At 33.3% G+C, this 24076-nt stretch overlaps 1 protein-coding gene across 7 annotated transcripts in view; it reads left to right on the top strand.

Moving 5' to 3' along the window:
• The window catches only part of ATRNL1 (attractin like 1), a 721245-nt gene that overhangs the window by 240705 nt on the left and 456464 nt on the right, over positions 1-24076 (top strand). For 6 of the 7 annotated variants that reach the window (XR_009497890.1, XR_009497891.1, XM_059899416.1 and 3 more), the window contains exons 22-24: positions 2873-2967; positions 6626-6704; positions 9301-9458. Coding sequence is in view for 5 of the 7 variants with exons in the window: in XM_059899416.1 (XP_059755399.1) it covers positions 2873-2967; positions 6626-6704; positions 9301-9458 (332 nt within the window). In the remaining 2 variants the exon portion in view is untranslated. Of the gene's footprint in view, positions 1-2872; positions 2968-6625; positions 6705-9300; positions 9459-18475; positions 18558-24076 lie in introns of those variants that run through there. The other variant, XM_059899418.1, reaches the window with a different exon arrangement.

Genomic DNA, 24076 nt, shown 5'->3' with positions numbered 1-24076 from the left:
ATCACACTTACTCCTCCTGCTATTTTGTCATTTCTTTGTACTTGTCAATAATTCAGTAAGTTTTTTGAGTTGATTTATAGTCAAACATAACTTTCTTTTTTATACCATAATAAAGTGGTTCATTAAAGCAGTACAAAAACTTATTTTCAAATTACGCACATTTGCATAAACTTGGGTGTATTTAAAATTTTAACGTTTTATGTTCTGTACCCTACTTAGCTAAGAAGTTCAGACTAAATTACAGCATTAAGGTACATGTTTTAAGTGCCAGTTAATTATTCATTTGCAAACCCCCTAAAATACAGCAACATGATATTTAAAATTAGGGAGAGAAATATATCTCCTGGTTAAGTGGAAAATTGTACAGTTGGCTTCTGGAAGACTTTAAGCAGGTTTAAAAGGAAACATTTTATGTAGAATTCTAAACTCTCTTCAATTTATAATATTACTTGAATTGAGTAATGCTCCTACTAATTTTGTTCCAGGATTCAGGCTTATATTCTAGGCCAACTGACATTTGGATTGATCATTACCATACATAATATACATTGTACTGACCTTGTACTTCCAACTCTAATAAATAACAATAGGGAAATCAAACTTGAATGCCTGGCCAAGAATTTGGTGACTGTGGCTGAGGGTGAGAGTCCATAAAGGCAAAAGAATGTCCATAGACCTGGGACACTGCAGCCTCTACCCAGAGCTGCTCAGGTGTCCCAAGTCACCAGTCCCTACCTCCTAAAGGCCGTCGGTTCCTGACTTCTTCATGCTTAGTTTCAAGCTAGAAAAAAGTAAAGATAATTATTCAGACAAGCTTTGGCAAATAGATTTGAAATGTTTACTTTTTCTCAGTGGTATTTTCCCTTTATTCTGAATTGATGTTATCTTTCCTTAATATTGCACCGTACTTCTAAAACCTTCTCAGCTGCAGTTGACCAAGGTGATCACTATTCTCTATTCTAAACACTGTATTTCTTTGGCTCCCTGGACACTAAATTCTGGTTTTCTTCCTGTCTCATAGGTTGCCCTCTCAGTCTCCTTTATAGGCTTCTTTTGAGGATCTGATTATTTAACAGTGGTTTGCCTCAGGGCTCATCTCTTGAACCTCTTCTCCATCTACAGCTGGTGATTCCTTGGCTTCACGGCTTTAAATCCCATCAGAAATGCTGATGATTTCCAAATTGTTATCCACTAGACTCCTGAGCTCAACATATCCCTTATATATTCAATGAGTAACTCAGACGTAACATCTTCGAAACTAAGCTTCTAATTATTCCACACTCCCAACAAATAGAACCTATTCTTCTCACCCGTCTCAGTTAGTACTGACGTTTTTGCTCCATCTTGGGTCAAAAAAAGTTACCTTTCTTTCTGTAAAATGCCACATCTCTTTATTTAGCTCACCCTGTTTGTTACACCTTCCAAGTACCTCCACTGCTCTTCCCGTCTCTACCTTCACCTCTTGCTAGCATTCTTGCTGCAGCCTCTTCACAGGAATCTGTTAAGGCTCATTCTTTCGTTGAGGCGTTTGTACTTGTTTCCTCTGCCTGGATTACGTGTTCTCTTGTAAACACCATGGTTTATTCTCTTACTACCTTTGATCTTTAAATGTTTCTTTTCAAAGTTGCAAGCCTACTCCTACCTGGACAGAAATTTCTCTCCTCTTCACTGGCTTATTACTCTTACACTTATTGTCATGTTATGCTATATGCTCAAATTATTTATTAATTTTCAACGTCCATTTGATAGAATATACATTGCATAAGGACAGAAATCTGTATCTTTTATTGTTTTATATCTCCAGTGCCTAGAACAGCTCTGGCCCATTGAATTTGCCTTGCATTTTCTGGCAGTCAGATGAAATGTGACCTATTACATAGTTCTCATTATCACGGATAAGTATGCCTATAATAAATTCTTAGAAAGACAGAGTGTTGCCTTACACTAAATTATATAAGAAATATATAGGGTGGATCTTATAAAGCATAAAGTAAGCAACATAAAGAATGATGCTTTGATAATAAATCCAGTGATATTGTTCCTATCTTTACTTTTAATTTTAATAGTGTTTAATGGCTGAGGGGATAACATGAAAGGTATGTATCCAAAAGATAGAAGTCATTTCTATTTAAATAATTGGAAATATTTTTTAAAAGGTGGAAGTTTAACATTATGAGTAATACTTCACCTTTGTATAACACGTGAAGCTATTCATGACCTATAACATTTAAATGTTTCACCTTGGTTTCAGTATTATTTTACATGGACAAAATTTAAAAATGTTTACCACTGAATTCTTTTTACCAATTGTTAATAAGAGTCACTTTTGTAGAATGATGCTTATCACAGACTCATTTAAAAACTGCTGAAAGTAAAAATTACTACAATAATAGGTCCAAGTAAATGCATTATGGCATGTGATGAAATATTATTTAGCTATTAAAATTCATGTTTCAAAGAATTTTGATTTTATGAAACTAGGATACCAAAATGTCTCCCTGTCTTTCTATCTACAGAATTATAGCTGGAATAAAATGCACCAAAATGTTACCTGTATTCTTCTCTGATTGTAAGATTGTGGATGACTTTATTTTATTCTCTTGTGTAGTTTCCAGAATGGCTACAGTGTTTGTGGAACCTTTATAATAGCAAGAGAAGTAATAGAATTTTGAAGAGTTAGGACTACTTTCATATCTATATTTTGTTTTTTGTTGCTTGATAAAGATTTATATTTTGCCAGTCTTGAATAGGCCACTAATAATTAATGATAATAATTTTCAAATCTGATATGCAATATATTTTCACCTAACTTTTGTTTGTCAAACAATTTTTAAAAGTACATATCCGGATTGTATTTTTTTTTTCCCTACAGACAGCCTTTTGATTGATTATCAGTTTACATTCAGCTTATTACAGGAAGATGATCGCCACCATACTGCCATAAACTTCATAGCAAACCCAGAACAGGTAAGAAGATAATTTAACTTTTAAAATATCAATGGATACAGCTTTTCATCATCTTTCATTGTAATTGTACCTCTTCTCAGAATTATCACACTGTAGGGCTTTTGTAGAAAGACTAATCCTGTTAATTTTTTCTTTTCGTAAGACCTAGTTACCTTTGTGATTCAGAGAATTTGTGAGCTTGATATTTCAGATTTTGTAAACAGTCCTACAATTTATGCATTACTTCTGTTATTTTTCAGGCTCACAGCAGTGTTTATGCTTTTAATTTTGTTCTGAAACTGGGAGTGGTCTTTTTGAAAATATAACCCAAAGCTTCAGAACACAGGCTATCTTATATATATTTTCTTTTTTTTTAAATATACTGTTACATAGTAGTAAGTTTTCATTATATTTTTTCTAAATCAACTGTTTTATCTGAGTTATATGAATGCTAGGTTTTAAAAAAATTATTTTTATTGAGATGTAATTGACATATTACATTGTGTAAGTTTAAACTGTATAATATGCTGATTTAATATGTGCATATATTACAATATGATTACAAACATAGCATGAGCTAACACCTCTGTCATGTCAAATAATTGTAATTTTGGGGGGGCAATAATTAAAATCTAGTCTCTTAGCAACTTTGAAGTTTATGATACAGTATTTGTTGTCTATAAACACTATATTGTGCATAAGATCTCTAGGATTTACCTACTGTTTGCAAGTTTGTACCCTTTAACAACTTCTTCTGGGGGAGAAGTTCTCAGGGTTGTGCACCTTCTCCCAATCTCTCTGAGTCATGTTGGCTGTAGTGAGCCACCCACATTTTGTTTGTTTTCTCTTAGCTGATGTCAGATGTCCACACATGCTTGTTCTCTCAGTGCTCTCTGTCTTAGTGGAGACAGAAATAGGTCCTTTGGGCAGTACCATTAAAGGACAAGTATGTTGGATATATCCTACACTCTCTCTTTCCCCTGAGGGAGCAGTCATTGGCCAAGTTGATCTTTCTGATGTTGAGCTGCGCTGGCTTGGGGGAGGTGCTGACCTTGGTAAAGTGAAATTGTTCTTTTTACCCATTATAATGTGGCTAGTCTCAGTTTTGTATTCTTTTTTTTGTACTGCAACTTCTTAACTGGATTTTGGTCCTGTCATAGAGGTGTTCTGGTCCATATATCATTGTTAAATTGTTTTCTTTTTGTCAGGGATGAGCGCTGGGACTTCCTATTCCACCACCCTACTGATGTCACTCTTTCTCAAATGCTGTATTCTTATTATACATTAATCCAGCTTACTAAATCTATATCATATATTTTAATAGTTTTTCAAATAGGTGAAACCTCAAAATGTATCCTGGCATTTGCTAGCTTCTTTCCTCTAAAATATTTTACTGAACTTGCCAACAAATAGTATAATTTAAATTTTCAGTTTCCAGTAAAGTAAGAGCCCTCTTTCCCCAAAATAGGGAAATTCTCCTTATTCCTTAGATTTTAAGGGAAGCCTACATTCTTGGGACTACATTTAAAGTTTTGACTTTTAAATAAGGCTTTTTGAGGATGCCTTCGTACAAGTATAATACTCTCTTCACTGATGGTGTGTATTTTTATAAAGACATATTAAATATGTCAGAAACTACATTTTCTGTATAATAAGAATGTTTTAATAAGTGCATTGTAAACACTGTAGACTTCTTTTTTTACTGTGGTAAAACATACATAAAGTAAAATTTATCATTTTAACCATTTTTAGGTGTACAATTTGGTGGCATTTAAGTACATTTACAGTGTTACGCAACCATTACCACAATCCATCATCAAAATTTTTCATCAGTCCAAATAGAATTTCTGTATCCATTAAGCAATAACTCCCTATTCCTCCCCTACCCCCAGCCTGTGGTAACCTTTATTCTACTTTCTGTCTCTATCAGTTTCTGTGTTCCAGGTACCTCATATGTGTAATCATACAACATTTGTACTTCCATGTCTGGCTTATTTCACTTAGCCTAATGTTTCAGTGTTTCCAATGTTCATCCATGTTGCAGCATGTATCAGAATTTAGTCTTTACCTTTGGCTTCTTGAATGTTTAATGGTAATTCCAAACTTGTAGAGTTCATGGAGGATATAAGACATTTAATATAAGTGGGATATCTGACTCACAATGTGGAAGTGAGTAATACTTCTCTCCAATATGATCCATAGTGTCATACACATGGGCTCAGATTAGCCATAATTCTGGTTTGCTTCTCTCTTGGCTATCCTCTCCTCCTTCAATTTCCAGAAAAACTTGAATTCTTACAAATGTCACAGCTTTCAGTTTTACTTTCTGCTGTATTGTTCAGTTGAAGCCAAGAGCCCAGACACATGTTTTTGGAAACTGAAGGACACTAAACTATCATGAGAAGTGCCACCAAGGATGCTTGTAACTTCATTATAAATAATTTGTAATTAAATTTATACAATTTATAATTAAAGAGAAATTCAACTTGGAACAATTTCTGAAATTAAAATAGATTATTGGTCTGGGCTTCCTACTTATCCTACAAAACAAATAAAAAAATAGGTACCTTCATTATTTATGCATTTATTATATTTTGAAAACAGATATAATTCTAACCCACTGTACATCATCTCCAGCCAATGCTTTCATGTGAACAATTTCTGGAGTAGTTTCTTGTATAATATTTTGCTGAACTTATCCACATCTAACAACAATGTTCTAAATGACTAATTTTGTCATTTACTGTGGTAGTCACAGTATTACCTCTTCCAGTCCAGTATATTTCCTTGACCTTAAATGTATTTTATAGGGCTTTAGTTATGGTACCACATATTTCAGTAATGCCTAAACTTGAGAGGATGAACTAAAAATTCAAGAAGAGTTCTATAGTTTCCTATATCAGTTGCAAATTTTGTGTGACCTTTCTAGCAATAATACCAGTTATTCTCACATTTCCCCGACCCAAAATAAGGCACACACAATCATGAAGATGTGACTTCAAGATAAAAATAATGATTTAAGTTTTCTTAGGGGTACACTGTTTCTACCATGTTTTGTTTTCGTAGAAAAGCAACTATTTTTGAACCACTCCATTAATAATAAAAAAATCAACCCCTTCTCAGAAGTCAGCAATCATGTCTTCTTTCTGAGTCCCCTGGTAAGGAAGAAGATGAAGAATCTTATTTAATGTTCACAAGAAAGTCTTTAGGGAAGTCATGAAATCCCCATTTCAGAGATAAGGAAACTGATTTTCGGGAAGGAGAGGTAACCTTCCCTATATCAATCAGCATGTACATTAAAGAGCTAAGATTTGAACCCCCCCAAGGTCGCCTGACTCAATGATGCATAGTCTTTATAAACTCATTTTGTTGCCTCATGAACATGATTTAATTAATACGAAGCCACAATTGCTAAAATATTGAATTATAGCAGCCTCTGGCTTACATAGAGAAGGCCAGATTATAGTAGGGAAGATAAATGGGAACTTTAAATATACCTTTGAATTTATCACCTATATTTTTTCATTAAAAAAGTGTAATTGGCGTCTGCACTTTCTCACTTGAGTATTCACATGATGTTTACAGTGTGAGAAATATAGCATGGACATAATTAAAACAGTAAACATATCTATCTAGTATAATTTGATTTTTTTAACCACAATATTTTTTTTCTTGGTAGTCAAACAAAAATTTGGATATTTCAATAAATGCATCAAACAACTTTAATCTCAACATTACATGGTCAGTTGGTTCAACAGGTAAGAGAATTTTGTTGTCATGAGTCTTTCACTTCTGTTCCTATATGTAGGGTGTTCTAATATGACCTTTTATGTTAATTTAAATAATTGAAATTAAAAAATATTATATGACATATATATACTATATGCCATAATTATGCATATAATAATACCTGCTGTTTCAGATAAAAATAATAAGTAGCATTATTAATAAAGCTTCATTACTGTGTTAACTTTCTCCCTAATTCAATTAAAATTAGGTGGATAACAACATTTTACACTACTTAATTTTTTTTATGACAGTGTTATGAATTCCTGTGATTTTAATTAAGATAGATTACTTCTTTAATGACTAAAGAGGCTGAGATTTCAATTACTTGATTCACCATTGAAGCTATAAATTTAATTATTGACCTTAATATTGATATAAGACAGTGAATTTTTTCTGTATATGCTTATAAATTACCAACTTATCTATTACTTTTAAGTTTACCCCTTACCTTTGTCAGCTTTGGTGCTGAGAGAGGGTAAAAAAACCCTGCACTTAATAGTTCTTCCACAATAAGGTTTATAAGTTGAAATTGTTAACTTTTAAGAAACATAACTAAGAAGAAGTACAAATCTGTATGCTGGATTATGAAAAAGTATTCTCACCGTTTTATATTTACATTTTAGGAAATTCTATTGCTTTCTACTTTCTATGTAAAAGATACACTGTTGCATAAAAGTGCTGGAAGAGCCCGCACACAGCAACAAAGACCCAACGCAGCCATAAATAAATAAATAAATAAATAAATAAATAACTTAATTAATTAAATAAAAAAACAATATGTGAAACTTTTGTTCTCTTATACTCCTAGAGTGGTATTTTTTTTTTTTTTTGAGGTGGGGTAGTTAGGGGACTTCAAATACATCAGAAAGGATATGTTTAAAAATAATATAATTGCTTTGATTATAGGTTAATCAATTTAGGTTTGCAATTTGAACCCATCTTCAAAGAAATAAAATTAAAACAAGTCTTTTAAATATACTGTAATCCCGGTAACGTCCTACCTAGCTGTATTGCTAATAATGATAAATATAATATAGGATATGGTCTCCATGATTAAAGATGACACATTCTTTTCTGAACCTAGAATTTGATTTATGATAATACATTTATGGTAGTACATTTCTAGAGAGCTACAAAAATCACTTGGAACAAATTCAAAGTAATGAGAACTTTCTGAACATTTCCTATAAATGCAATACAAATATTATTTATTCATAACACTATAATGTCTAGAATTATAAATTTAAAATGTGATTCAATAAAGGTATTCATGTTAAAAAAAAAAAAAAAGTGCTGGAAGGTTTTTAAAGAAAATATATGGATCCTTAGAAATCCATATTTGATTTCTTAAAATTAAGTTATTATGCTATTTTAATATGTAGAATAATGGAAACAGAATTCAAAAGTGAAGAGGTCTTTGCAATTCCAGATTTTATATTACATGTGTAAAAATGGAAAAGATTAGACAATTATGTAGATATTTTGTTCCAGTAGTGCAAACATATAGTGAAATCTTGGCTCTGTGAGTTTCATTAATAAGAATTCATGATAACTTGTACTGTAAATTTGAAATTCTGCATAATAAACTGACTCTACAAGAGTTTTAAAATTTGTCAACAAAAATACATAAAACCTGTGTAATCACTTTAGAACAGTGGTTTTAATATGCAAGAGATCACTTGTAACCTTCAGATTCCCAGAACCAAATCTCAGAAATTTTGATTTATCAGTTTGGAAGATGTCATCAGGAAATCTGCATTTTTAAAAAGCATCCAAGGTTATTTTGGAAGAGGTCATCAGTTAGAAATTAATTCAGTTGCTCAGTATCCTAATTATTTTTACTGTTAAGGCGGAGGGCTTGGTAAGATTGTTGGAAATTCTTTCTTCCATTTGGTTAATTTCAGTAAATATTTATTGAGTACCCAATACGTGTTTAACTAATTGAACGTTTAACTCATATTTTAAATTATATCCTCCCAATTTATTCAAAGTAGTGGTGGTTTAGTTTGTGGTAAACAAAAAAAATTTGATTTCTTTTCCGTTTTTAAATTGGATTGAGACATGTGAAATATGTCCTGATTTGTTTTGAAAGGCTCTGTGGAGAAGTAGATAAAACTCAGTTTCTGAAGCCTTATATACCTGAGTTCCAAAAAGGACTTTACTGTTCAGTAGCTATAAACTTAAGGCAAGTGTCTTAATCTTTCTGAGGCTCAGTTTTCAGTTTGAAAAACAGAGCTGGAATATCTCTGGGATAAATTTTTTTTTAGAATAGAATATAAAGTCTCTAAGCCAGTGCCTAGTACATAGCACTTAATCAGTGGTATCACTTTAAAAAATAATTTTTATACTAAATCTGTTTCCATTATATCAATATGTATGACAAATCTCATTTTCTTTTTTCTTTGTCAGTCTAAGTTGTAAAACATGACTTTATTTGGATAGTTATGTTCTTATAAGTATAGTTATAAAAATTAAGTAAATATATATATGTATATATTATGTTAATAAAGATACCTGTTTCCTAATATGAATTATTTAAATTTGTTATTATTATTTACATTTTAGCTGGAACAATATCTGGGGAGGAGACCCCTATAGTTTCCAAGACTAATATAAAAGAATACAGAGATAGTTTTTCCTATGAAAAATTTAACTTTAGAAGCAATCCAAACATTACGTTCTATGTGTACGTCAGCAACTTTTCATGGCCCATTAAAATACAGGTAAGTATTAATAGTATTTAATCTAATGACCACTGAGTATTTTCATTACAAAAAGAATGCTGTTTTTGTTCAAAGAAGTGATAAAGATTTCTATATTTTGAGCAATATGAAAACAAGTATTGACCCTCCATAAAAAGGATACAGTGAATGTCTGTGATGATGAATGTCTTCGTAAAAAATGTTTACACGAATAATATTAAATTAACCAAAGAATGTACTAATTTTGCAGTGAGATTATATTCTTTAAAAATGCATCAAAACTTGAAATAACTACATTGTTTTTATTTTCTGATTAATTTTATTCTTTGAGGGTTAGATACCCTTTTCTTACAATACAACTTGAAATCATTTGCTATGTTTAGTAATCTTTATTATATACTGAACATAATTCAAACCTTCATTAAAAATTTAGGATTAGCAGTACCTAATAGCTAATTCTTTAAGGCTCACTACCTTTCACTATTGACTTCTTTATCTACTCTATATATGTTGTATATTTTATTTTTATTGTGTTTAGTGATAGGCTGCTAAAGGCTTTTGATTTATTGCTAGGAACATTTAGGATGTTCTTTCTATGTTGAAAGAGTCAAGGTTTGTAGTCTTAATTTATGCTTTTATAAAAGAAAAAGTTTATATTTTTTAATGTTGGGATTTATTTATCATCCTTTTATGACTGTTTGATTAGAATGAATTCAAATTAGTTTACTAAATAGCTCACATGTGCCAAGCTCTGTGCTGAGCCATTATGTTTTATAATCTTTAAAAAATTACAGATCATTTATTCTTCTTTTATATAGAAAAATTTGCATGTTTTATTTATATTAATTTCTATGTGATTTGTGGGAGGACTGAGTGATTTGTAAAAATCATTTGTTTGCTGGAAAAATTCTTATTGTAAGGTTGATTCCATGTCTAAGTTAAGGAAATTACTTACCTGTTCAAGAAATATTAGTACAAATTACTACTCAGTAAATAGTAATAAAAATTAATTTGATAAAGTTACTTCTTCATGGTGATTGAATTAGATGCTAATATAGTAAAAAAAAAAAAATGCCAGAAATATTTCCTTGTAGTTTTTTAGAATTTTGACTTTGAGGATGCTGGATATATCATTTCATTTTCTAAGATTTATATAGAAATGTTAATCAGATTTCACTTGTTTTATTCAGATTATGATTGAAGGTGACAAAAGGGCTCATCCTTGAGCTTATTAAATAGTAATTAAAATTGAAAGAATTGTTACATTTTTTATTGTTTCCTGCCCTTTATTTCATGGCTATCTAATTATATTTTATTTTTAAGCAAATTACACAGTTACTTTAGAATGTTCATGAATATTTAATGGTTAGAAATTAACTTTCTAAATTGGATTTTCTTTTGAGATCATACTAGTAATATGTTCTGGAAGCCAAACCAGAATTTGAATAATGAAGTTAAAATATCTCACTCTCCCAAAATAATAAAATGTGGAAAATAACCGTGATGGTCAAGATAGGTAGAGCCCAGTTCTTACTCTTTGAGTAAAATCATCACATTAGTCCTATGGGATATGTTATATTAAGGGAGATGAGTATGTGTGTTTGTTTAGAGAACTGTAATAAACTTTCCATTTTTAAACATAAAATAGTAAAATTATTTGAATTGAGATCTATTTGCTAATAGAATTGAATGACATTGATTTTTGAATGTTTAACCATCCTTTCTAATCAGGGGTAAGCTCCACTTAGTCATTTTGTATTATACCTTTAATATATTGTTGCATTTGATTTGTTAAAATTTTAAGAATTTCTGTACCTATGTTTATGAGGCATGTTAGTTTGTAGTTTTTTATTCTTATAATCTTGTTGACTTTGTAACATGGTACTGCTGGCCTTATAAAATAAATTGGGAAGTTTTCCTTCCTGTGTAATTTTCTGAAAGAATTGATATAGAATCCATATTATTTCCTTCTTAAGTTTGTGGTAGAATTCAACATTGAATGAATTTGAACTTGTGATTTTCTTTATGGGAATGTTTTAACTACAACTTTAATTTCCTTAATAGATTGAGAGCTTTTCTGGTTATCTGTTTTTTCTTGAGCGAGCTCTGTCCGTTTGTGTCTCTCAGTTGTGTCTTTCCCATTTTACCTAATTTGTAGAATTAATTGGCAAAAGATTTTTAATAATATTCACATATCATCCACTGATGTCATCTAATTCCTGGTATTGGTAATTAGTTTCCCCTCTCTTTTTTTCTTTTCTTGGTCAGTCTGGTTAGAGAGTTATCAATTTCACTTATTTTTCTATTTTTTATTTCATTAATTTCTTCTCTCTAATTATTCCCTTTCTTTTGCTTCCTTGACATTAATTTGCTCTTCTTTTTCTGATGTCTTAAGGTGAATGCTTTCTAATTTCCTTTTTGATTTCCTCATTGATCAGTGGGGTATTTAAAAGTGGGATATTTTATTTCCAACTATTTAGAGAATTTCTAGAAATGCTTCTGTCACTTATCTCTAATTTAATTCCAGTGTAGTTGCAGAATATATTTTGAATGATTTGAATTTTTTTTTTTCATTTTAATTTTAAAAAATTTATTGAGACTTATGGTCCAGTGTTTTTGGCAGAATAATGGCTCCACAAAGGTTACCACGTCCTAATCTCTGGTACCTATGGATATATTATCTTAACATGGACAAAGAGGACTGTGAAGATGTGATTAACTTTAGGACATTAGGATGATTACTCTGAGTTACCGGGGTGGACCAACCTAACTACATGAATCTTAATGTAACCATTTTTGGCTGAGGTCAGGGTCAGAGGGTGATGTGCCTACAGAAGAATGGTCAGAGGGAACCAACATTGCTCGTTTTGAATATGGAGGAAGGGGGCTCGAGCCAAGGAATATAGACTCTAGAAGCTGCAAAAGTTGAGGAAACAGATTCTTCACTAGAACCTCTAAAAAGAAACGCATCCTTGCTGACACCTTGATTTTAGTCCACTGAAACCTCTATCAGATTTCTAACATACAGAACTATAAGACAGTAAATATGAATTGTCTTAAGCCACTAACACTGTGTTAACTGGTTACTACAGCAATAGAAAATGAATAAACCTAGTGTCTTAGTCCATCTGGGCTGCTATGAAAAAATACTATTGACTGGGTAGCTTATAAACAACAGAAATTCATTGTTTACCATTCTGGAGGCTGGGAAGTCCAAGGTCAAGGCACCAGAATGGTCAGGTTTTGGTGATGGCCCTTTTCCTGGTTTATAGCCTGTGTCCTCTTGCTGTGTCCTCACATGATGGAAGAGGATGGGGAGCTCTGTGGGACTGCTTTTATAGGAGCACTAATCCCATTCATGAGCAATCTACCCTCATGACCTACCTAATCACCTTTCAAAGACCATAGCACCCAGATATGAATCTATTTTGGTAAATGTTCCTTGGACAGTTGCAAAAGAGGCGTGTTCTCCTCTTGTTGGGTGAAGTCTTGTACAAATGTCAATTAGGGCAGGTTGGTTGATAGCTTTTGCAAGTCGTCTAGTGTCCACATTGATGCCCTGTCAATTTGAAAAATAAGCGTCCAAATCTCTGACTGTAACTGTAGGTTAGTTTATTTGTTCTTGTAGTTCTAGCAGTTTTTATGTCATGTATTTTGAAGCTCTCTTACTTAGATGGATAAATGTTTAGTGTTTTTATGTCTTCTTGATGAATTGGTGACTTGACCTCTTTATTGTTAGGAAATTACTTTCTATATTCCTGGTAATATTCTTTGCTTTAAAATTTATTTACAAAAAATTAAAATTTATTTTGCCAAATATTAATAGTAAAGGCACTCCAGCTTTTTAAAATTACTGCTAGAATGCTATGTTACTTTTCATCCTTCTACTTTAGCCTATTTGTGCTTTTATATTTAAAGTGGATTTATTTTAGGCGGCATATAATTGTCTTTTTCTCCAATCCTGAATCATGTACATGTAACGTATATATATTTACAGGCATACCTCATTTTATTGAGCTTTCCTTAATTGCAGTTTGTAGATACTGCGTTTCTTACAAATTGAAGGTTTGTGCCAACCCTGAGTTGAGCAGGTCTATAGGCACCATTTTTCCAAAACATTTGGTCACTTTGTGTCCCTGTGTCTCATTTTGGTAATTCTCATGATATTTCAAACTTCTTCGCTATTATTATATTTGTTTTGGTGATCTGTGATCAGTGATCTTTGATGTTACTACTAGGACTCAGTGAAGGCTCAGATGATGGTTAGCATTTTCAGCAATAAAGAATTTTTAAATTTCGGTGTGTATTGTGTTGGCCAAAAAGTTCATTTGGTTTTAAGTAAAAATAAAAGACACATCTTTTCATTTTCATCAAGAACTTTATTGAGCAACATATTCATTAACCAAATGAACTTTTTGGCCAACCCAATACATTTTTTTAGATATAACGCTATTGCACACTTAACAGACTATAGTATAGTACAAATATAATTTTTTTTTACAAATATAATTTTTTATACACTGGGAAACCAAAAACATTATGTGAAATGCTTTATTGCATTATTTGCTTTATTGCAGTGGTCTGGAACTGAACCTACAGTATCTTTGAGGTATTACTGTATGTCTTTGGGTTTAAATCTCACATCTTGCTATTTGTTTTCTATTTTTCTTATTTGTTCATTGTTCATTCTTTTCTTTTTTCTGCCGTATTTTTTGAATTCAGCATTTTTTATTATTTAATTTTATCCTTTTTGTTGGCTTATTAGCTACAACTCTGTTGTGTTATTTTTAGTGATTATTTTATAGTTTATCATATACATCTTAAACTTTTCATTGTCTATAAGAGATATTACATCACTCATTTTTTGTATATTAACCTTAAAAAGTGTACTTTCATTTCCTTCCCCCGGCCTTTGTGCCATTGTTGAATATATTTTACTGCTTCATGTATTATAAAATTCACACTACACTTTTACTATTTTTGATGGTCAGTTTTATTTAAAGATATTAAAAATAAGAAAACATCTTCTCTTTTACCTACATATTTACTGTTTCCAGTATTCATCATTTCTTTTTCTTTTTTGTAAATCCAAATTTCTTTTTTCTTTAACTTTTTTTTTTTTTTTAAAGTAATTTTTTTTTTAATTTATTTATTTATGTATTTATTTTTGGCTGTGTTGTGCCTTCGTTTCTGTGCGAGGGCTTTCTCTAGTTGTGGCAAGTGGGGGCCACTCTTAATCGCGGTGCGCGGGCCTCTCACTATTGCGGCCTCTCTTGTTGCGGAGCACAGGCTCCAGACGCGCAGGCTCAGCAGTTGTGGCTCACGGGCCCAGTTGCTACGTGGCATGTGGGATCTTCCCAGGCCAGGGCTTGAACCCGTGTCCCCTGCATTAGCAGGCAGATTCTCAACCACTGCGCCACCAGGGAAGCCCTTCTTTAACTTTTATTTTATATTGGAGCATAGTTGATTAACAATGTTCTGTTAGTTTCAGGTCTACAGCAAAGTGATTCAGTTATACATATATATGTATCTATTCTTTTTCAAATTCTTTCCCCATTTAGGTATTACAGAATAACCTAGCGTTCCCCATGCTATACAGTAGGTCCTTGTGGGTTATCTGTTTTAAATATAGCAGTGTGTACTATGTAGTATCATTTTCCTACTGCCTAAGGGACGTCCTTTAACTCTTTAGTGGAGATCTGCTGACAATGCATTATATCTGCCTGTATTTCTGAAAAAATCTTTATTTCACTTTTCTTGGGGTGGTGTTAAAGAATTTTAAATTGTAGCTTTTTCCTTTCATTATTTTAAAGATGTTTCTGTATATAGTCCTTTGGTTTCTATTGTTTCTAATGAGAAATGTGTTTAACCTTGCTGTTCCTTTGTATGTAATGGCTCATTTTCCTCTTTCTGCATTAAAAATTTTTTCCTCTTTATCACTGATTTTGGCCAATTTGATTATGATGTGTATAGGTGTGGGTTTTTTTATGTTTCTTGTGCATGGGTTTTACTTCATAAATTCATAAAATTATAGTTTTCACGAAATTTAGAAAATGTTCAGCCATTATTTCTCAGTTTTTTCCCCACTTCTCTCTTCTTCTTAAAGAATTCCAATTGTATGTATATTAAACTGCTTGAAATTGTTCCTTTGCCCACTAATGCTCTGTTCTTGGTTTTTATTCATTCTTTTCTTTTCTCTCTGTGTTTCACTTTATATATTTTTGGTACTTATATCTTCAAGTTCATTAATCTTTTCTTCTATAGTATCCAATCTCATATTAATCCCATCCAGTGTATTTTTCATCTCAGACATTATATTTTTTATTTCTAGAATTTTGGTAAGGTTTTTAGAAAAAATGTTTCTACTTAACACGCTCCATCGATTTTCTGCCATCTTGAACATATGGAATTACAGTTACTATAACTCTTTCAATGTCCTTGTCTGCACATTCTATCATTTGTGTCATTTCTGAGGTTTTTTTCCTATTGTTTTATTTTGCTTTTCCTTATGAGTCATATTTTGATTGGATGCCAGACATTCCTGAGTTTTACCTTTTTGGGTGCTAGATATTTATTAATTTTGATAGATAAGTTTTAGCTTTTTTCTGCAGTGGAGTTAATTTACTTGGAAAAATTTGATCTTTTCAAGGCTTATTTTTGTGCTTTGATCGGCAGGAACAAAGCATAATTTAGTCTATGGTTAATCTTTCCATTCCTGATGCACTGCCCTTCTGGGTACTCTACTTTGTGAGACATGAATTACAGGTTATCCACCTCTGACTGGTTGGACCATGAACTGTTCCCAACCCTATGTGAGTTTTGAGGATTCTTCTCTCTGCTCCTTTCATATGGTTCTTTCCCCAGCCTTGGATAGTTTCTTCACCAGTAAGCAGTATTCGCCTGAAGACTCACGGGGACTCTGGGCGGTTCTGTCTTCTCCAGTATACTGTCTTGTACACTGTAGCCACCTTGGCTTTTCCAGAATTCCCAGCTTCATTTCCTCAATTCAGGAAAATTTCTGGACTGCACCTGTGTTCACTCTCCTTTTGATCCAGCCTTAAAACCACAATCATCTGTGGCATTAGAAGGCTTACCTCATTTTTTCTCTACTCAGGGATCATTGTCCTGCATTGCTTGATATCCAATACCTGAACACCAGTGTTTCATACATTTTGTCTGCTTTACTAGTTGTTTTGGCAGGAGGATAAATCCATTCCCTGTCACTCCATTTTGGAAGTAAGTAGAAATACTACATTTAATTTTGAGTCTGAATGGTAATTGGATTAATATGGTAGCCATAAATTTGTTCGCTGAATGATGGGACTGTTACTATGTATGTGTTTTATGCTTTTACTTGTAAATTGTTTTAAATAATAGCTTGTATTTAAGTTTTCAATTACTTTTCAGATAAATGGCAGTCAGTTTGTAGACATATGTGTATATATTTTAGATTTCCTCAGCACACACTATTGCAAATTCCAAGAAGCTGCAAGTTATGAGAAAGTTTACAATCCATAGATGAAATTGTTCATAAATATTTACAAACTACACTCTATGGAGGCAGTTATTTTGAAAAGTAGCTGAAATTAAAAAATACAAAAAACCCAATTCCTGTTGAAAAATATCCATCAGACCATGAGGTACCAAGAATCCTCTGTCCAAAGATAAAAATCACTGTTTTCTTTTCACAAAGTTGTATCAGTGATGCTTCAAACAAGCAAAAATGGTTTCTGATAAAAATTAACATTTAACTTTTATGATCATTTTTACTTAATTTTTTAAAATATTTGCTTCAGTAGACTTGTTACACAGGGAGAGCACTTTGTGTGTACAGCTGAAAGAAAGCACTTCAAGTTATTTTAGAACTTTCTACTTGTAATTTAATTCTTTTTTATATGCTATAGCATAAAAAATGTATGAAGAGTTTAATATTTAATTATTTGTTGTTTGCATAACGAAACATCTTTGAATCATATCCTTTTTGTAAGCCAAACATTTCACATAGATTTTGCTTTAATTAATGTCAATAGTATTTTCATACTTTTATGTGGTACTTTTTCCTATTCAGTTCTTTTGACTACTTTCAGTTATAATGTTCCCATATACGTTTGGACAGATTTAACAGATCAATTTAAAAAGTATTAGATGAATAAGGAGAAGTTTTTACTGATATGTAAGAAAGTAGAAAAATATTTCATTTGGCTTGATCCAATTTGGGTCTAATCTTGCTATTAATAGGATGAAACTTACTAGCATGATAATAGAACTTTATAAATTTCTGCAGGAAACTAACAAAATAAAAAGGAATGGTAATGATTGTTATTTACTTAGTATTTAATTCTGTATTTATTCAGTCAAAGGTTAATATAAAGTAGTGCTTCCTATGGAAATGGGGTGGATATTGAACATTTATATAAATTTTTGGCTACACTCTCCAGCAGATATTTCTTAAATTTCAGTCACACACAGGATACTTTGCTAGGGGATAAAATGGTACACAAAGTAGTTTCTGCCCTCAAGTAGCTCATAAAATATGTTAATCAGCATTCTTTCAGTTGTAGGTAAAGAAATCCAACTTTAAATTAGCTTTGAAGTAACACAAGGGATATTACAGGCTTGAAAAAACAGGGCATCGAAAGGAAATGTCTCTGGGAACTTCAGGAACTCAATATCTCCTCTTATGACCATCTTACCTAAAACTGCATCCCTTGACATTCTTTATACTGTGTTATGTAAATAATTTTTGAATTGGCTAATGTAATTATTCCCTCTCTGTTTGTGGGTTCTGTTTCACAAAGTATGTTGACTGTATTCTATTCTATTTTAGTTGGATTTATAGAATCCTAATTTAGTCATCCCGGACAGAAAAGGGAAAAGACTCTTTCCTAGAGCCTTTATGTAAAATTTCAGGGACATATTTTGGTTTTGTTTCAGTCATAAAATGTTATCTGAGCTATTCACTGTGGCTAACATCAATGTGAATGGTATTTGTGAATTGGAGAGTCTAAATTGTATATCCACCTTTGTTAATGTTACAGAGGTGATATTGAAGCAGGGAAGCGTCTTGTAAAGAGTTATATTGAAGCAAGATTTTGAAGGATGAATAGGAGTTCATGGACCAGAGGTATGAGAGGGAATTCTAGGCAAGAGAGATGGGTTTTCAAAGTTTAATGAAAGAATTTTCATCAGGGAGCAAACAGATTTTTTTAATCACTGGAAACCAGATTGTATGATAGAAAAGTGGTGGTGTAGAATGATTGGGGTGGTGGTGTGGGATATAAGAGCCTTGGAAGATGGAGAAGAATTTAATGAGGCAGTAGTGCGGATATGCAAGTTTTGAGCCTAAAACCTAAGAGGACTTGCATGTTTCCGTTTGCCTTCCTGCCATCTCCATGAGAATTTCACACTTAGACTAGCCTACTTGTCCCAGGACCAACAAGTGACTTCTCAATGGAAACCACTAGCGGGGAGAAAATGTGCTGACGGAAAATATCTGTCAACTATAAACAGCAAACACATTTTCCAAATCAAGGTCAAATAAGTACATTTTCCAACAGCAAAAAAATCTGAAGGATTTTACTGACATTAGATTGGAGCCAAAAGAAATACTACAGAGAGGACTTTAAGCAGAGGAAAGTTTTAAAATGATCTCAGATATAAACATTGAAACATGAGAGGAAACGAAGGATAACAGAATTGGTAAACGTAAATGAATACTGGATTAAAAAATAGCTCATGTATTTTAAATTTCTGTAGAACAACAAATAGATGATGAAAGTAATGCAAAGAGCAATGGGGTAAATAGAGCTAAAGTAGTCTGAGGTGCTAGCAATATCAGTGAAATGGTAAAAGTAATAAATCTTAAGAGTCTCTAATTGTTATGACTTCTAGGGTAAATCTAAAGAAGAAGAAAGGAAAGAATGAAATAAGTTGATTGAGAAGTTGAATTGGCGAATAGAAATATTTTATGAGCTCACAGCAAGGTATGAAAAGAGAAAAATGGTGTATAACAAAGGTGGTTCAAATAAAAATTACATAGTAAGAAGTTAAGTATAACCTAGCTATATCAGTAATTACATTAAATTTAAGTAGACTAAATGCACCAAGTAAAAGCCTAAAACTGTCATACAGGATTGAATAAAACCTGATACTTAAAGGAGACAAACTTTAGATATAATGATTCAAAATGGTTGAAAGTAGAAGTATACCAAAAGTATGCTATACAAACCTAACCAAAAGAAAACTATTGATCACACAAAGTAAACTTTCAGGCAAGAGTCATTACTAGAGTTAAAGAGGTATGTTTCACAATGATAAAGAGGTAGCAGATCCACTAGAAAGATGGCACAATCCTGAATCTGTATGTGCCCAAAATGTAGCTTCAAAATGTGTGAAGTTAATGAAAACAGATTGCTGTTTCACAATCCAATGGAATAATACTTAAATACATAGGGCTACATGAACTAATGAGAAAATTTTAAATGTGGATGGGAATTTGGGTGGGAATATTGTGGTATTATTTTTAATATTCTCTTTTCTGATAGATATACGATGAAGGCCTTTCTCTTTCTTCTTGATCTATGCTTATGCCAAATAAATAAAACACTCTGAATGATATCTTGCTCTCAGTGATCCTACAGAATTCAGGAATACATGCTTTTTTTTAAAAGAGCGGAAGTCTCTTTTATATCAATGTGGTTATTTGCATAGTTTTAATACGTATGTGTCCTCATTTTTTCCAGAATATAATTGGACAACAGATTGTCCAATTAAAGCATTCCCTTGTGTGTTAAATTTGAGAATAACTTTAGTCAGATATAACAAGCCCACTACTAAGGAAAAAGCATTGTATTAATAATGTGCAGTCATTACCTAAACAGCCTTCTAGAAGACTTGTCTGGTAATTGTTCTATGGCTTTTAGTGTCCCAGCCTTACATGCAGTTGTCAGGGTAATTTCCTGGAAGATCTGGATCCTTAGCAGATTTGGGGGACTTTGGAGGAAGAATAATTCACTAACTCGTTAGGCTCTGAAGACAGAATTGGCAGAGACAGATTGCTTAGATTTGGTTTCTAGCCTCAGAACAGAAGAAAAAGTAAGATCAGATAAAAAATCTTCGTGAAAATAGAAGCCATTGAATACCCAGTCCTAGATACCTTAAGGAACCTCAAGACAGAAATTAACTCTCTTGACTTAGTGGCTTAATACCAAGTGGCTTTAGATTTGTTGGCAAGCGTACAAGGAGATTGTATGTATGTTGATTAACAATTCTTGCTGTTGCTACACCCATGTGTATGAATTAGGTGAAAACACCATGAAATCACCTTCTTGCGGGGCTGAAGAATACTTTTTGAAGAGTATTTATGATTTGAAGGGAGGTGGTTTTAGAAAATTGTCTAAAATTTTGAATTAGGCAAAAGTGATTACCATCTAACTTAACAGTATTATGGTAGGTGCTGTTTAGCAATTCTCTGAGAGATTACCTGATTCTCTAGAAGTATGTACCTTTGATTGATTTGCTATTTTCTGCAGCCTCTCCTAAAAGTTCACGACAAATGTCCTTAGCAGCAGGCAGGATCAACTCTTCACCAGTAGTAAAGGGCTTCTTAGCTTTAGCAATGCGGTTAGCCGCTAAGAATGATGCTCTTAGTGCAGACACATTTGATGAAGTGGTGGCCTTCAATAATTGCTTCTGTTCTTTGTGTTCACATTTTTTTCTTTTGGAAAACTCCAAAGGCTTGTCTTTTAATGCAGGGTGCTTGGTCCATGTGGCGAAGCAGTTTTGAAGGTTTCATTGCTTCGTTGGATAGCCGGTCGCCACATGTTTTACAAAGCAGGCTTGGAGAATGTCAGTCACCTATTGCAGTGAACCCGTAATTTAAGTAGGACTCTTGGTATTTTCTTTTAAATGCAGCTTCCTTTTTGTTGGCAGCCAGAGTCTTCTGCTGTCTCATCATTGGGTCTTTCCCCCTTTTCAAAAAAGCTCTCCAGCGACGTTTGTTTTTTACTCAGTTTGGCTAGGGTTAGCTTGTGGGCTTACCAAAACTGTGACTGAGACAAGTGCACAGTGTGGGAAAGAGGCGCGGACGGAAGTGGTAAATAAAATAATGGGCGGGCTAGGAGCAGACTACAATAAGTATTGGATTCTGACTTAAAGCCTGACACCAGATGCAGCTGTGCAATTGAAGTACATCAACTCACTTGCCACTATAAAGCCTGACAACAGATGCAGCTAATTGTCACTCACTGATAGGGTTTTGATATGAGTCTGCAAGCAATTGATTTATTGTGGTCTTTGTGCAGTCAAACCTCTCTGCTGTTGTAATCTGTATTTGCAGCTGCTCCTCAGCGTTAACATCAGCACCTCAGCTCTGCCTCAGCTCATCGGGCATTAGATTATCATAAGGAGCGCGCAACCCAGATCCCTCGCATGCGCAGTTCACAGTAGGGTTCGTGCTCCTATGAGAATCTAATGCCGCCACTGATCTGACAGGAGGCGGAGCTCAGGCAGTAATGCGAGCGATGGGGAGCAGCTGTAAATACAGATGAAGCTTTGCTCCCCGCCGCTCACCTCCTGCTGTGCGGCCAGGTTCCTAACAGGCCATGGACCGATACTGGTCCATGGCCCCGGGGTTAGGGACCCCCCTGCTTTAACCCACTTTTAACTCTCATTTGCTAATGGAATAAGGAGGAATAGAGTATCTTTGTATCACTAAAATAAAAGAAGATCTATACAGCACAATAGACATAATTGTGTGTGTATATACATGAGAGAAAGAGATAATATAGCATCCAACAATGACAGAATTGACATATTTCTGAAGTACACATGAACTTTTAATAAAAACTAATAAAAGACTATTTGTTGGACTAGTCCTTGGAAGCATTCCTATTCCACGTAAGAGGTAAGATGGAGTAAACACATGTTGACCTTTCTCTCACTGAACACAACCAAAAAAAATCTGGACAGAATGCATGATATAGCAATTTGAGGTCTCTGAAAGTAATTATCAGGAGGCAGATTGGAAAAAAATACTAGAATTCACAGTACCACTGAACTGGTGGTGAGATTAACATTTTTTCCCATTGAATTTGCTGGCCCCAGACCCAGAAGTGAGCACTGTGGTGCAGAAAGAGTGAGATGAAGAAACTCTCTACTTTTGGCCTAAAGAGTGGAAAAGGGAACTCCTAAAGTTCAGGGAGGATGGGAAATATGCACCATTTTTTTTCTCTCCCTTTTTCTCCACTTTCCTGGGCCTCAGTAGTCAGGCAGTTCAATGGTCGTGTGGTAGTGGCTACAAAAGCCACTGGGAAAGGGAAGCTGCAAAGTCCCAACTCTGAGGGCAAGGAGCCTTCTTCTCTGATAGAGACACAACTCCCAGAGGGTGGGGCTAAACCCCACTGTTTTATTTGCCCTCTTTTGTTTTCCTGCCACCATTGCACAATTGCAGAGGTGGACAGCTTATGGCCAGTGGACTATAAAGGAGGTTTCCAGGTGACCAGAAAGTATGAAGAAAGAGCAGAAGGTAAGAATTCAGATGATCGGTTCCGTAAAGCTGCTTATTAACTGCTTGGTTCACCCCTGACCTGCTAGTGAATGGAACTGATCCTAATGAGGATACCAAAGTCTTTGAGAACTAGGATACCAAAGATACCTATTACAGGCTAGGTAAACATCTGCCCAGGTCTCATACTGCCAACTAGGCAGCACACATGTGGGACTGATCCGTATAACACTGCTAAGATTTTGAATACTGAACTAATATTGGGCCACTGCCATAACAACAAAAAAAGGATAATTTTAAGAAGAAATTGATGGCATCTTTGCAATTCACAGGAGCACAAATTCCTTTATATCTACACATTTGTAGTGAAAGAGAGCAGAAAACAGACTGTAAGTACGATTAGAAACCAATTCTAAAATTCCAGAAAATTTCCACCTTTTTCAATCGCTATAATGACAGGCTGCTACCATTTATTTGTATTATGTCATGTATTTTGAAAATCAGACCGCTAGCATGTAACAAAACAGCTTTAAACTATACCTGTCAGTTTGTCAGTAATAATGTCCTAGTTACCATGCCAATGGATACTTGTTAATCCTAATGCTATTCAGTTCTTTGTAGCATTTCTCACCGATTTCTTTTTTCATTCTGAACTACTTTTTCTCTGATTTCTGTTAAATCTGTCTGTCCCCCATTTGTGACCTCAGTTAAATTATTCCCTTATCTTAGCTTTAGTTAACTCATCTATAAAATGAAGACAGCAGTGCTTACATTATAGGGTTATCATGATGATTAAATGACATAATTATGTAAAATAGAACCATGCCTATACAACAGTAAATATTACAGTAAGCAGTAGATAGGTGATCACCGTTTTTCCCTCCTCAGCACCATTATCATCATTGGTATGTGAGAGTGTTTTTTATCTTCTTACATATATCTCACCTGTTTAAATCCTTCTATAATTTCCCATAACATTTAAGATAAATGTTTTCTATTTTACTTATCTATATTAGGTTGATAACTTACAACAAAAAGTAGTACAAGAATTATACCTGCTTACATATCAGTTGAAAACAAAATATTTAGTTTAATTTAAATAATTTAGTTTAATTCACTTTTTTTTAGCCTCTTA

Source organism: Balaenoptera ricei, chromosome 16 (assembly GCF_028023285.1).
Source record: "Balaenoptera ricei isolate mBalRic1 chromosome 16, mBalRic1.hap2, whole genome shotgun sequence".
Classification (NCBI taxonomy): Eukaryota; Metazoa; Chordata; class Mammalia; order Artiodactyla; family Balaenopteridae; genus Balaenoptera; species Balaenoptera ricei.
This window is presented reverse-complemented; position numbering and strand designations above follow the sequence as displayed.